The following is a 13,457-nucleotide window of genomic DNA, read 5'->3' as shown; positions in this document are numbered from 1 at the left end:
TCTAATCCTGCCAAAAGACAAACTGCCAAAATGCTAATCTAAAATTCTTTAGATATCAGTGGTCACAGCCACTATAGCAAGTCATTTGGCACAGCAAGAGCAGAACAACATCAAAGTATCCTCTGCTGAGCCTTCCCATCTATACTGTATGCAGCTCAGGAATTTTGTTTCAGACTGTATCTAACCTGATTTCCTGGACCAAACATGCTTTGAAGCTGTTAGGAGAGTCAAACCCAGTGATTGATTCTTATGCGCTCCTTGGATCCAAAAAGCCATTTGGTGCACACCTGGAATGGAGGTTCTGCTTAGTTTCCTCCAGAAGAAACCCAGCTCATGGAGAGTAAAATCCTTATGCAGTAGGAGGGGGCATTGTTTTCAAAACTGTGCCACTGCTTTGAACCAAAACCCTAACAGAGAGGCAGTCAGGTACCCACTACTGTCTTGATTCTTTAGCCCTTTTATCTACTTATAAACCTTCCTCCTTAGACTTCTTTTCTGGACTAAGTTTGTAGCTCTTAGTCCTCCCTTAGACTAACCAATATTTTTCCAATTATTGCTTTTTCCTAACAAACTTTTTACAGTAACTTTTTTTTCTCTAAAATTTGTGTTCAAATAATACTCAAGTGAATCACTCAAATGAAATAAGCAATTTCATGCAGTATTTCCATTACTCTCAGCTATCACTTCATTTTTTGTAACAAATATTGCACTCATGAAGTTCAACATCCACTAGAAAGTGAACTTTTGTCTTACAGGGCAAGTCGTTATTGCTAATCTGGACATTTTATTAAAATGCTCCACTTCCTTCAGCAGCTGTGCTCATGATTATATGTAAACTACATGTTACTACATCATTAGATGATGGTACACATGAAGAGATATTCTTGAGACATTAATTTCTGTCTTAGATGTCCACTTTATTCAAAAGCAGCTTCTGAGGTAGCTTAAAATTACGTGGATATGAAGTCATTACTTCACCCACTACCAAGTGCATAGAAACCTTGTTGTTTTCCAAACCCAGGTCAAGTAGGGTCCTGGTGTTCTTCTAGCTGAGTTTCTGGTTGCCCTCTGCTACTCCTGTCCCACATTCAAACCCTACATGAAAAAGTTTGAGGTGTCCAGAGCACACCATGCTTGGAAGGAATGCCTGGCATGGCAGAGTCCTGCTCTCTGTGGAGACAACAGGACATGGGGATCAGGAAGTTTCTCCTTAGCCACTGGCAGCAGAAGGTGCAGCTGAGTGCTCACAGGCTGAAGTGAGCCACTAATGGCAGTCCCTGCGTTTCACTTTAGTGTGGCACTACTACAAAAAAGTTTCCTGAAAGAAATAGAAGGGATTTTTACTTCTAGAAATTCTCTAGTTAATAACCTTTTTTGCTGACAGCTATGACTTTAGTTACCTGTTCTTAAATGCTGAAATGGTTGTCTTTGAGGTCCTCCAGAAGCCTCGGGTATCTTATACCTGCTGTCTGTGAATGCTTTTGCCAGTGGCAAGCCCTACCAGGCTTGTGTGATTGATGAGACTTTCATCAAATATATTAAGAAGTTAAGCTTCAGTCCAGGGTCCCAGGACTGGCGAGTCCTCAAAACTCAAGGCGTTCCTATCATCCCAGCATGATTCAACTTGCTGTCCAAAAAACAGATCCAGCAGCCTTTGATCTTCAAAGATGACAGGGAAGAGCCTTTGAGGCAGCCAAATGTGTCTTTCTGCATTACCAGATTGCTACAGAGACAGGCAGATGGGTGGAGCAGCCTCCACGCTCCTACCATAGAAGCAGCCCAGCTCTGTGTTAAATTAGAGCAGCAGTGAGCAATACATATGGCAAGTGGGAGAAGAGATCCCAAATTCAGCTGTGCAGCTGCTAGGTGGGACCATCCCACTCATACACACATCCAAGAGACACTTGTTTGGCTACACTGAAGTCAGAAAGCCAGTCACAGAAATGGCACCCCTGGACACTGAATAACCTGCTTCAAAGGGACCTTGCATTAGGTACCTGGCTATATCCCACATCTGGAAGTATTTTAGCACATCTGTGTGAAACTTTTGTCCTCAGGTCAACTGTAACAAGAAATCAGATGCACAAACAATGAAAGTTTAATTACTGCAACTAAAAGTTAAAATCTCTTACCTCTCCGAATGCACCTCTTCCAATCACTTTTATAATTTCAAAGTCATCTCGATGGAGTTGCATTTCCTTTACCAATTTTGTAAATGGTTTTGCTGTTTAACAAAAGAAAAAAAAAAGTCAATTACAAAGAGAAACATCACAAGCCAACTCATAAACTAGAGGTCAAAAGTATTCATTGCGTACCCAGAGCAATAGCATATTTTCAACTATTAAAACTACAGAGAGGAAAAAAAGCTTATTATATTATTTAATTAACAATTAAATTTTTTTTAGAAGTTCAGTTGCACAAATGATTCTGCCTTGCTGCTAGTAAAAATATAGAGCAAAGTGGTCTTTCAGAAGGATTTCCCTACCTTTCTTTAGGGTTTTGTGACTCAGTGAAGGACCATGTGAAAGGGAGATCTCATTCCTTACTGCAAAACCCTATGGACAATCTGTCCTACCCTGCAGGCACTAGATTAATTCTCTTCTAAGTAGAGTGAGCTTTACTTTTTATTATTTCAGCTAGTACCAGCTAAGGCTTTAACAACCCAGTCTCAAGAGATTGCTGTCTCTACTCAACAGCAGCAAAACCATTTCCCACAAGATCTGTGGTTAATTTAAGGTTTTTACTTTGAACTTTCTGCTAAGCAACATTCACCAGATCTCAATTAGACCTCAATTAGATCTCAAGTAGTGAAGGGCTGCAGTCTAAAAAGACGTCCAGTGATTAACTAACTTACACTTACTTTGTTCTGGTGGTCCCACATTTCTCAAAATATTTGGTGGATGAATTCCACTATAACTGTAGATCCATCAGTTTTCTCCTCTCTAGATCCCATTCAGAATACTTGATTTATTTCTAGCACATCATGGGGATCGCTATTTAGATAGAATGTTAACAAACATTCCAGTTTGTTAACAAGTCACTACTCTGAAGACCAGATCAATAACAAAAAACAGTGGTCTAAGTGCAAGCAAACTGCACAAGGACGAGTTTGCACAAGCACAGCAGCAGTTTACTCTTCTAAGCACAAGCTAAGCACAAAAAGATTGCTGCTGTTCACCTCCTCACAAATACTGTTAGACTAAAAAGACCAAAGTTTTCCAATACATGTATTTTTTCCTAACTGCAACTGAATAAAACATCACAGAACTACTACTTGTAATTCAGCCCAGACTCCTGTTTTACTTCACCTTACATTATGATTAAGCTAGTAAGTTATAAGCCAAACAGAACTCCTACAAGAGGGGTCACTACCTTAAAGGTGTATCTCAGATGCTGACACAAAGAAATCAAATCTTACAACCACACAGAGATACAGAAGTCTGAACTGGAGACTGAAAATTTCATTATGAAGTCTAAGCAAGGATGCCTGAAAACCTTTCAGCAAAAACCCGTGAACTGCTAAAATACTGAAGGAACGAAGAGCTGTACTGAAGAACAGTCATGCTGCTGCTTCGTATTTAGGAGGGTGTTACTGAAAAGACCTCCTCCAGAAGCAACAGCCCTTTCACTGAGAGTTTCTTGTCTATCCAAAGTATGAAATTTAAAGAATGAGACACTGCTAGATTTTATGCTAGACTCCCTATTTCAGCTGGGAGAAATGCCAATCACACTTTCCTCACCACAAGGTCACTGAGACTACTACCTCAACCCCAAAATAATTTCCACTGAACCTCCCCAGCACCACCACCTCATACCAGTTAGAGATCTATACCAGTCCAGTCAGACACCTGTACAAGTACAGTACACAGCTGTCAGCAGTGGTATTATCAACTGTTTTGCAAGGTTCTCTCACCTCCTTCCCATCAAATGAATACAGACGGAGGAAACACAACTGCAGACAAGAAATAAACATGCAAGGTCGCATATTAAGGGTTTGCTACTACAGAATGCTGGTCATTGAACTAATTTTGCAGAACAACAGCTTCTGTTACTGAAGTTCATGGGGAAATGAAATCTAGTATTTATTTCTGGAGGACACTAACTCAATAATAACTTTTGTTTTAAATAAATAGCAAATTTTAGCAATAATTCTACTAAGTAAAGAGAATATCAAAATTAGAGAACCACAGAATTATTTGGGTTGGAAGGGACCTTTAAGATCATCTAGTTCCAAGCTCTCTGCCGTGGGCAAGCACAACTTCCACTACACCAGGTTGCTCAGAGTCCCATCCAACCTGGCCTTGAACACTTCCAGGGATGGAGCATCCACAACTTCTCTGGGCATTGAAATAACTGCTTCAAGTATTAAAAGCTCTGCTGCTATAAATTGATCACAAGCAACTTTCAAAGCCAGGAGACACAAACCTAGTAAGTTCAAGTTGTCTTGTACACTCAAAAAAAAATACTGCAGCTTCAGTGGTCTCTGTTTTAGGAAGCACCAACATGAACATCTGAACATACAGAAAAATTTTAAACTTGGCAGGACTTCCCCTGAACTGGAAGAATTCAGAGTCTTTGTCAAGGCATCTAAGATTCCTTAAAAGTAAATATAACTCGAAAATAAAACAGAATGTCAAAAGACTCTAATGATCACAGAGACTGCAACAGCAGTTACAGAACAGATCAGAGCTCAGAGGAGGCAATAGACCAGTAATTTATTTAAACTGATATATACTTTAGTGGCATTTTGAAGTAGAACGCTATTTACACCAGGATGTGAACTGCTGCATTTAAGTACTGGATTCCACAATTTTTATCTCTTAGTAAGTTGAATCAAAAAAATATTTCCAATTTGCATTCCTGCAGTTGTCCCAGGAGGCTGCTGTTCCTCAACTGCAAATATGCTGATCAGTAGCATGCACAGAACTGGCAAAACTGAGTGAGGAGAAACTTGCACCAAAATGCATCAGAGACAGACTGTGTCCACTGTGCTTGCCAGAAAAATGCCAAGTGATTTATCACTACCTAACTGGTAAAAAGAAATACAGTTTTTCCCTTTGCATACCCCTATTTGATAAACAGGGAACTCAAACCAAACTTATCTCCATATACTGGAATGAATAATTACTTTTTGATCCTAATACTGAAGGCAGAACTTATGATCTGGAGTTGATTTAATCCTTAATGAAAATATTTCATCCTGGCAAACAGAAGCATTAGCTGTACTGGGGGTTTTGTTGGCAGCAATCACTGAATTTTGTTATATATACACACTGTTGTCAGGGTAACATTAGCTGCAAGTAATTGCAAGAGTTTGTTTATTCCTGACTGTAAGGACGTAATAAGAATTTGGGATAGACATTCTATGAGCAGTATCTTTGTATGCACCATTGCCTTTTCTCTCAAGCTGATTTTGCATTACTGTACTTATTCTTGTTTGGAAGAAGTGTGTTTTCTGTAATGCCTGGCAAGGAAAAAAACCAAACCCAAACAACCAATTTTCAGAAGCCAAGTAATGTATGCTCTCAAGAAAATAATACTAAACAGTAACAGTTGATGTTTTGATTCATAATGAGAAGTGAAATGCCAGCATTTATTTCCTCATTGAAAACCAGGGTACATGTGAAAGACACAATTCTCCACACACCAATTCTATTCTGATCATATTCTCCTCTTCCACTGATAGATGGGATTAGGATATTTTATTTATGCAAAAAGAAAACATAAATCTTAATAATTTGAAAACGCAATTTAAATGTTTTACTCACGGGTAAATAGGTATGTGATTTAGGTTTGAGAGCTGGTGCATCTACACTGCAGTCAATCTGTATTATGCCACCTAATAGAAAATATTTGGAGGCAGTTTCAGAATGACTGAAAGCTGCAGGAAATGCCAGTGGAGATGATCTGACACAGCAGACTGGGCACTCTGCACTGCTATCCCAGGAATGGGTGCATGCTGGCTTCATATGTCAAATTTCCTCTCTTTTCTGAAAGCAGTTCAGGGAAGGATGCCAGTGTTGTCAACATCACCCTCAAAAAATAATACATCAACTCTTCCCACCTGCAATGTGGTTAAAAAAGAGAAGCCTCAAGGTATGTTTTGAATTTCTACTTTCTGTTCATATTCTGGATCATTCAATTTATGTCAATAATTTACCATCTGGATTCAGAAAACACCCTTACACTGCAATGGGCAAAAGACAACCCACTGGATTATGATCACTGCTGCTTCAGTGGTGGAGTTACCCAGGATTCTTATTTGAGGACTTGTCTAAATTTTGTTGGGCAGCACAAATTTCCAGAAATTCACAAAAATCACTTAGCTGAAGCTGCCAAATGTTCAAGAACACCTGATGTTTTGTATCATTGGCAGCTACAAGTTTTAAATAAATATGACAACGGCAAGAAAATAATACAGACTCACAATTCAGGTTGAAAGGGACTAGCTGGTCTCTAATTCAATCTTCTGCTCAAATCACAGTCAATATTGATTTCAAACCACGTTACCCATGGTTCTGCCTGGTCAGGTTTCAAAAACTTCCAAGGATGGAGACTCCATGGGATCCGTGGATAACCTATTCATACAACAAACTGCCTACACCAGATAGTTTCACAGTTGATGGTGTAAGTGATTTGGGGTTTAAGTCATTATATAACACGATAACAACATTCAGGTGGATCTACCCTGAAGGTATGTCCAAACTGTCTGGTCAGACACAAGTTCATCTGCCACCATACTCCCTTTATCTCCTCATTCCCTCTACAAAATATTGTGGTAGGAAACTATGTGAATTGCAAAATATTAATGTCAGGGAAAAACAAAATGACGCAGATAACTGTCTGTGGAGCCATACTCCCACCAGGCAGATCCAGTATTTTATTTAAGATGTTTTCTTTGGAGGAAGAACATGAAAGAGCAGCAAATTTTACCATCTCCCTCAGCCATCCCTCAACTTACATTCTAGAAATCAAGTAACTTGCGTGCCCTTTGTGCACCCTTTTCAAAGAAACAGCACTCCTATGATATTGCTACTAAAACGGCAGGCTGGCAGGTTTAACAAGTTAGTGCTTGTATACATGTCTTGGGAGATACCCACACCCAGGTAGCCCCAACCTGCTTACTAAGGTGATAAATACCTCTTACAACCCACACTTGAGTTTTAAAGAAGTACAATCCTCTTGTATCAGATTGTGAAATTTCCCCTGTATTTTAGAAATGCAAATTTTTTTTATTCTTCCATCCTATGCTGACTCCAGTTTTAATTTTTCCCAATATAGATCCTTGCTTCCCTTTTCCTGTGCTGACCTGTTTCCTCTTACTGTCTACCTCTGTGAATGCTTTCTTTCAGTCGGGTTTCCTACGGAAATAAGGTAGGTGTGATCACACTGTTGGGTATTCCCAAGCCATTCCTCTCACCCAGTACCTTTTGATCCCAACAAAGTCCCTTCATATCCCCTTTACCAAATTTCTCTGAAGTTGTCCAAAGATACAAAGCTGCTACAAGTTTTATTTTAAAAAATGGCAGTGAATAGGAGACATCCATGGTATCACCTCCACTAAGGGAAAGGCAGCAGCAGGAATAAAGCAGTCACCTGCTTAGCTGGCAGCCAGCACACACCAGGTGCAAAGCAGACATACCTCACTGTCCACAGTCATGCAGAGACAGTGGGACAATGCTGCACAGAAGAGGGAAGAAAGGAAGTGTGCAGCAGAAAAGAGAAGTTCATGCAGTGGGAAGGGCAGGCAGTTATTCCACTGAGCCTAGCAAAGTTGATAAATACAAATTTACAGGAAGACAAACTTCACCAAAGTTCTGCTGTTTACAAGTCAAAGTGACACATTGTGTTCTCTGACACATTTGCAGCAGTGCCTTTAACTTTATTAAGCTAAGTATCAAATTGTTAGTCTTTATTTGGTATACAAATGCTTAAAAAGCCTTCAAGCTTTCTCAAGACCCGTTACACAAAGGTATCCATTGGCAGCCAGTTATGGATTTTGCTTCATTTTATGAAAGTTTTCTGACATATGTAAAAGAGCATCTGAGCACCTTCAATCAGATACCATGCTGACACTTAACAGAACTATGAATTTGGTAACATTTGGATTCGATAATTACATACAAAACCCCTCAAAGGTTTAAAAGGATAAAAACATCATTGATTTTAGGCATAAACCGAGTGTTTGTAGCTTCTGCATCTTGCTCCATAACTGGCTTTATCAGCTTTAACTGATTCTGGCATTTGGAATTTGTACACTAGGTCTGAGATAACTGCATGAAAAATTTATCATCAAGCTAAAGGCTAATGGCATTGGGAAATGCTTTCAAGAAAAATATCAAGTAGTAGTTCTAATGTTGATCCTGTTAGTGTTGCTAAATTTGCCAGCAGAAGAGCAAGGCATTTACCTCAAAACATCATCTGTGTTCACTGTTATTCTTTTTGTGCGGCAAGCCCCAGAAGCAAGTGCCACACAGAAGGACTCAATCAGCAGCAATATGCCAGCTCGCTGATGAATGTTACCACAAACACTTAATAGCTGGCTGTCTGCCTGCCCAGCCCATTCACTGCTGTCCATGCTTACAATGAAAGGACATCCAAGATAATACTCAAGGTTTGTACAGACAAGTACTGAGGAACACACAGATGGTTTCCAGTAGTCCAAGTGACAAAACACATTGCCAGTGTAACTCCTGCCAAGGCCACTGTGTGTCTTTGAGAGCTAAACAGAAACAGGGTTCTAGCAGGTGAGAGGAAGCGAGGGTTAGCTCACATACCCGAAGAAACACACCAAATGACTATTTGCTGTACTCATATATATGCAAGACCTTTCTTTGCCAAAGGAAAAATAACTGGTAAAATAAAAACCACGTGCCAATCAGACCATGGTGTCTGCTAGTACTACAAGGGATGCAAGTACAAGGAGAGAAGGCTTGCATCGGTATCAAAGAGAGGGTGAAGCTCACTGCCCAATTTCTCATTTAATTCATGTTACTGTCACTGAATGATCCAAATTTAGGGAATTGCTCCTTGGTTTCTAGAACTAATTCAGGCAGGGCTTGTCTTATTTATTTATTTATTAATATTGAAGTTGATCTTGGAAGATGAAATTGTTAGAACTTAACACTGAAGAAGAATGTGACTGTAAGTAGCATTGACTTCAGGAAAGCCAAAAGTGAATTACTGTGTACACAAACCTGGTGAAGCTTCACAAAATGTAATATTTCAGGATAACACTGTCAGGACACAGACTTTTTTAAGCAGGAAGAAAGACTGGACAAGAAATCTGCACCTTTATAAGTACTCATAAAGGCATTTCAGAAAACACCCAGCAATTTGAGATTAAATTCTGGCTTAACTCTCATGGGAGAATGAAGAAAGCCCTTAGAGAAAATGTGCTCCTGACTGCACTTGGTAGTCCACTTTTTCATACTTCTTTCCAACTTCCTGGGAGAGGAAAAGCTGCCATGCTTCTCTAACCTATTCCTAAGCTTTTCCCCAAGATTCCCAGCTCTTTCATTAGAGTACATACCAACCATGGATTCCCTGGTGGTCCATCAGCCTCTTCAGCCTTAGAACTGTCACTGACTAAAATACTGAGCAGAAGTCCAACAAAGTCTGCAAGTTGGCACTTTCTGCAGAGACCAAAACAAATGGATCTTGCTTCTACTCAAATTTTGCAAGATTTTTCAAGCTGGTACTTTCCTTCCTCTTAAGTCTTTCTAAAAATCTGCAAAGAAAAGCTTACTATTCCACAATAAAGGAACTTTTCTGCTTTTTATAACTGTTGATATCCAATGCCTTCATAAGCTTCATCTTCAGTCCTTTTATTTTCCTCAAGAAGATAGTACCCGGCCTGGAAGACATATGTACATCAAGCCATATACAGATTTTCCTTGGGACTGTCTGACATCCCAGACATTTGAGACAACTGAAAAGGGAGCTACACAACAACTTCAATCCAGGAAATTCATTCTACTGCTGAAGGAGTTCCTCTTTGTTCCTTCTCACCACACTCCAGTCCATTGTTTGGCTCATCAGACTTCATGTGGTATGTCAAACAACAAGCATTTCCAGGCAAAAGCTAACTTGTCTATCCCATTCCATCCCCTCCCACCACACCATTCACCCAAAGTGACTCCCATACAGCTGTGACACTGGAGCCCCAGCCCAAGGCAGGGAGCAGGATGAGGCTGCAGAAGGGTAAAACAGCTTTCAGAACTGAGGTGAATGTGGTGTGGAGCACAGCAACCATGGAAGTAGCTATACCATAGCCTGTTACTAATCAACCTACACCACATTAGGACAGGCTCTTCCAAAACAGATGTTAAAACTTTGTAAGAAACACCACAGAATGCAGTATCTGTTTAATTAAGCTTTATTCATGCCTCAATTTTTCTGTATTCCTAGTTCAGGGCCAGATTTTGCAGGTGTTGGAGAGGCCATTTAAGCCACAGCAAATGGCAATCACATATTGAAGCACATCAGTAATGGAAAAATTGTCTCAGGGGGTTTACATGAATCACTAGCTCCAAACAGTAAATTTTCATTTATTCCATTTCTTTTATTCCGTAACAACACTGTAAATATTGCTAAAATCCATTTATTTTACTGCATGATGAACAATCTTAACAGCATAGTTAGTAATTTTTTGTAGAATAGCCTGAGAATAGTGACTGCTCAGAAAAAAAATTTGGTATTGTTCAGATGGTTTCAAAGTAGAGATTAAGAAAATCTCAAATTTGAGCTCACTCAAATTTCAATAACATAGGATGAAACTAAATTTCATCAGACCCAGCACCTCTTGCACATCCTAAGAAATAAAACAATTACAATCTGATGACCACATTGTGCTGATATAAGCATCCACATATTTACATTAATTAAGCCACCACTTACATCATCAATGTATGAGCAAAGTTCTGACTGCACACTTTATTTCATCTTAGAAGTAAAACTTAACAAGAAAGCAGTATAGGTGTTTTACCAATCACTTACAGTAAATGCATGGGGTTTTTTTCTCCAGATATACACAAAATTTTCTCTCAAGTTACTATAAACACAGTATGTGCATTATGTAATAAAACAATTTACACTTTACACAGGTGCTGTATTTACCACATGCCACCTCCTTTATTTTTAGAGCTTAGAGGTTCCCAATAAATTCTTCTTGCCAAAGCACCCTACACAAATGCACTTACAGTAACAGGAGTGAAATCCACCTTATGATGCATCCCTTTCTCTGCTTATAAATTTAGAGTAAAGTAGTTCAATGGCACAACTCTAGTGGATCGCTGCGACCAGAGCAGCAGTTCCAGAGATCTGCTCTCTCCCATCAGCTCCAACAAACCCAGTTGGTCTCACCTCACTGACCTGATTCTACTCACTAAACCAGCAGGATCCCAAGCTACAAAGACACATAACACATCTATCACTGTGTAGTTGAAGAAATTGAATCAGCAAGGGTCGGGAGAGGCTGCTATGCCAGCACAAGCAAGGAGGGTAAAGGAGGGGAGCGCTTCCTCCGAAGGCACTGTGTGCAGTGGCACAGGCTGTGGTGAGCTGACCACGCATCGCGTCCAGCTGCTGCAGAGGTGGCCTGCCTTGCTGCTAACACAGCAAGTGCCACAGAAAGCTGGATAAGGAAGCACACCCAAATGACAATTACCTTTTGCCTGACACTTCAGTTACCAACCAGATCAACACCATAAACCAGGAAATACAAGACTAAAGGGATGGGACAATTAGGTGAGCTTACAGCGCTACAGAACTGCACCTGACTGCAACACTACACATATAAATACCCTGAGCTGGTTTTCAATTTTAAGAGTTCAGGTAGCAACAGCTACTTTAAGAACAGGTGTGGCACATCTTTCTCTTCACTACACTTCCTTCTAAATGGCACTGGGCAGGAGGACATTTTCTCAGACATTACTCACCCTGTTTCAAAACTTGCCTAGAGCTGGAGATCTAATTAAAAGGTCACTGAAAGTCAGATCTTTGCTGAAGGAAAAGGCCATGAAGACATGCGACAAGCAATTACTGTAACCAGGCACAAGAATCTTTGGAGTAGCTCAAGCTACTCAGAAGTAGAGAAGAGGGGAACTGTCTTTAAATCTGCAGAGAATACTAACAAGTCCCTACAGAGAATACTAACAAGATGCTAAGATTTGCTACACATGATACTGGACGGTTCAGAGTGGCTTTTTTTATTATTACCAATACTCTCAGGATTTATAACTCTTGTTCACTTCCCCCTCTAGACCAGGAACCTACAGCCAAAGCTATTCTGTCTTGCACTACTCATTCCAATACCACTGGCCAGCAACAAGCAAGAGGAAGACCATTTACAGCAGCACTATTTTCATTGACTTCAAGTGCCAAAGGTCATGACCAACAAAACTCAGGGCAAGCAGGGCATCAGGAGCATGGCTAGCTGCCTGTAACAGAAAAATCACTGGGGTTTGTGGTACTCAGAAGGTAAGCACATCTCCAGAGGGCATATCAAGATGCTTCCTGACAAATTACTTACTCAGACAGGATGGAAAGAAAGTCTAAAGGGAAGAGAAATACATTTCTCAGCCTTCCAATGCATGATGAAAACTTCACCCAGATAAGGCAACATGCTTCTAATTTCACTGTGCAACTTTTCCTTAATGGCTGACACTGCCTCAGCATATTTTTAAATTTGTCTATATCTATTTTCAGGCTTTCCACATAATACAGTTAAAATTTTAAATGGATAAGAAAGGCCTAAATTTTTACCACGAGTGGGGGGGTGGGAAGAATCTACTGGAAAACTGAGAAAATCCTACTCCTGGTCTTAGACACAGCTTTCAAAAAATGGAGTCAAACTGTACAATAATAGATTATTAGCAGTAGAGATTTTTTTAAGTGCTTATGGCTAAAAAAAAAAAAAAGCCAAAAAATTTAATTACCAATTAAACAAACCAAGAAGCCTGCAGAATTCTGTTTTAGAATACTGCCCATTTACCAGCTGTCAGTTATCAGCTTGCTAGCATCAACTAATTATTCTGAAGTTTCAAACTGACCAGGACATCTGCTATTAAATTTAAAAAAATCATCCATTTAAAACAGGGTTTGGTTTTTTAACATACAGTGAATACCCATGAAACAAAACATTTTGGATAAATGACAATCTAGAATTTTAGACATATGACAGTTTATACAGGTTCAAAATTTTAAATTCCCATTCAAATCAAAAAGTCATTGTTAGGGGAGGCAAATCTTGGAACAGTTAAATTTTTAAAATCTAACTGAATTAGAACATGACTAAAGAGCTTTAACACCACATGTGTATGCAAAGCATACGGAACAGGAACCTAAAAATAGAACCCCAAGCCTCTTCCTAGAGACATTTCCAAGTCTCCAAGCATTATAAATTCAGCTTTCTCTAGTACAGGCAGGATGAAGTTCTTCCTTCTTCTCTCCCCCTC

The 13,457-nt window shown here is 39.6% G+C and overlaps 1 protein-coding gene across 7 annotated transcripts in view; it reads right to left on the bottom strand.

Annotated features, from left to right (window-relative positions):
* CDC42BPB (CDC42 binding protein kinase beta) overlaps positions 1-13,457 on the bottom strand; it is a 93,889-nt gene that overhangs the window by 63,617 nt on the left and 16,815 nt on the right. For all 7 annotated transcript variants that reach the window (XM_053980767.1, XM_053980774.1, XM_053980769.1 and 4 more), the window contains exon 2: positions 2,133-2,224. In XM_053980767.1, coding sequence (XP_053836742.1) covers positions 2,133-2,224 — 92 coding nt within the window. The remainder of the gene's footprint in view (positions 1-2,132; positions 2,225-13,457) is intronic.

Source organism: Vidua macroura, chromosome 6, assembly GCF_024509145.1.
Source record: "Vidua macroura isolate BioBank_ID:100142 chromosome 6, ASM2450914v1, whole genome shotgun sequence".
NCBI lineage: Eukaryota > Metazoa > Chordata > Aves > Passeriformes > Viduidae > Vidua > Vidua macroura.
This window is presented reverse-complemented; position numbering and strand designations above follow the sequence as displayed.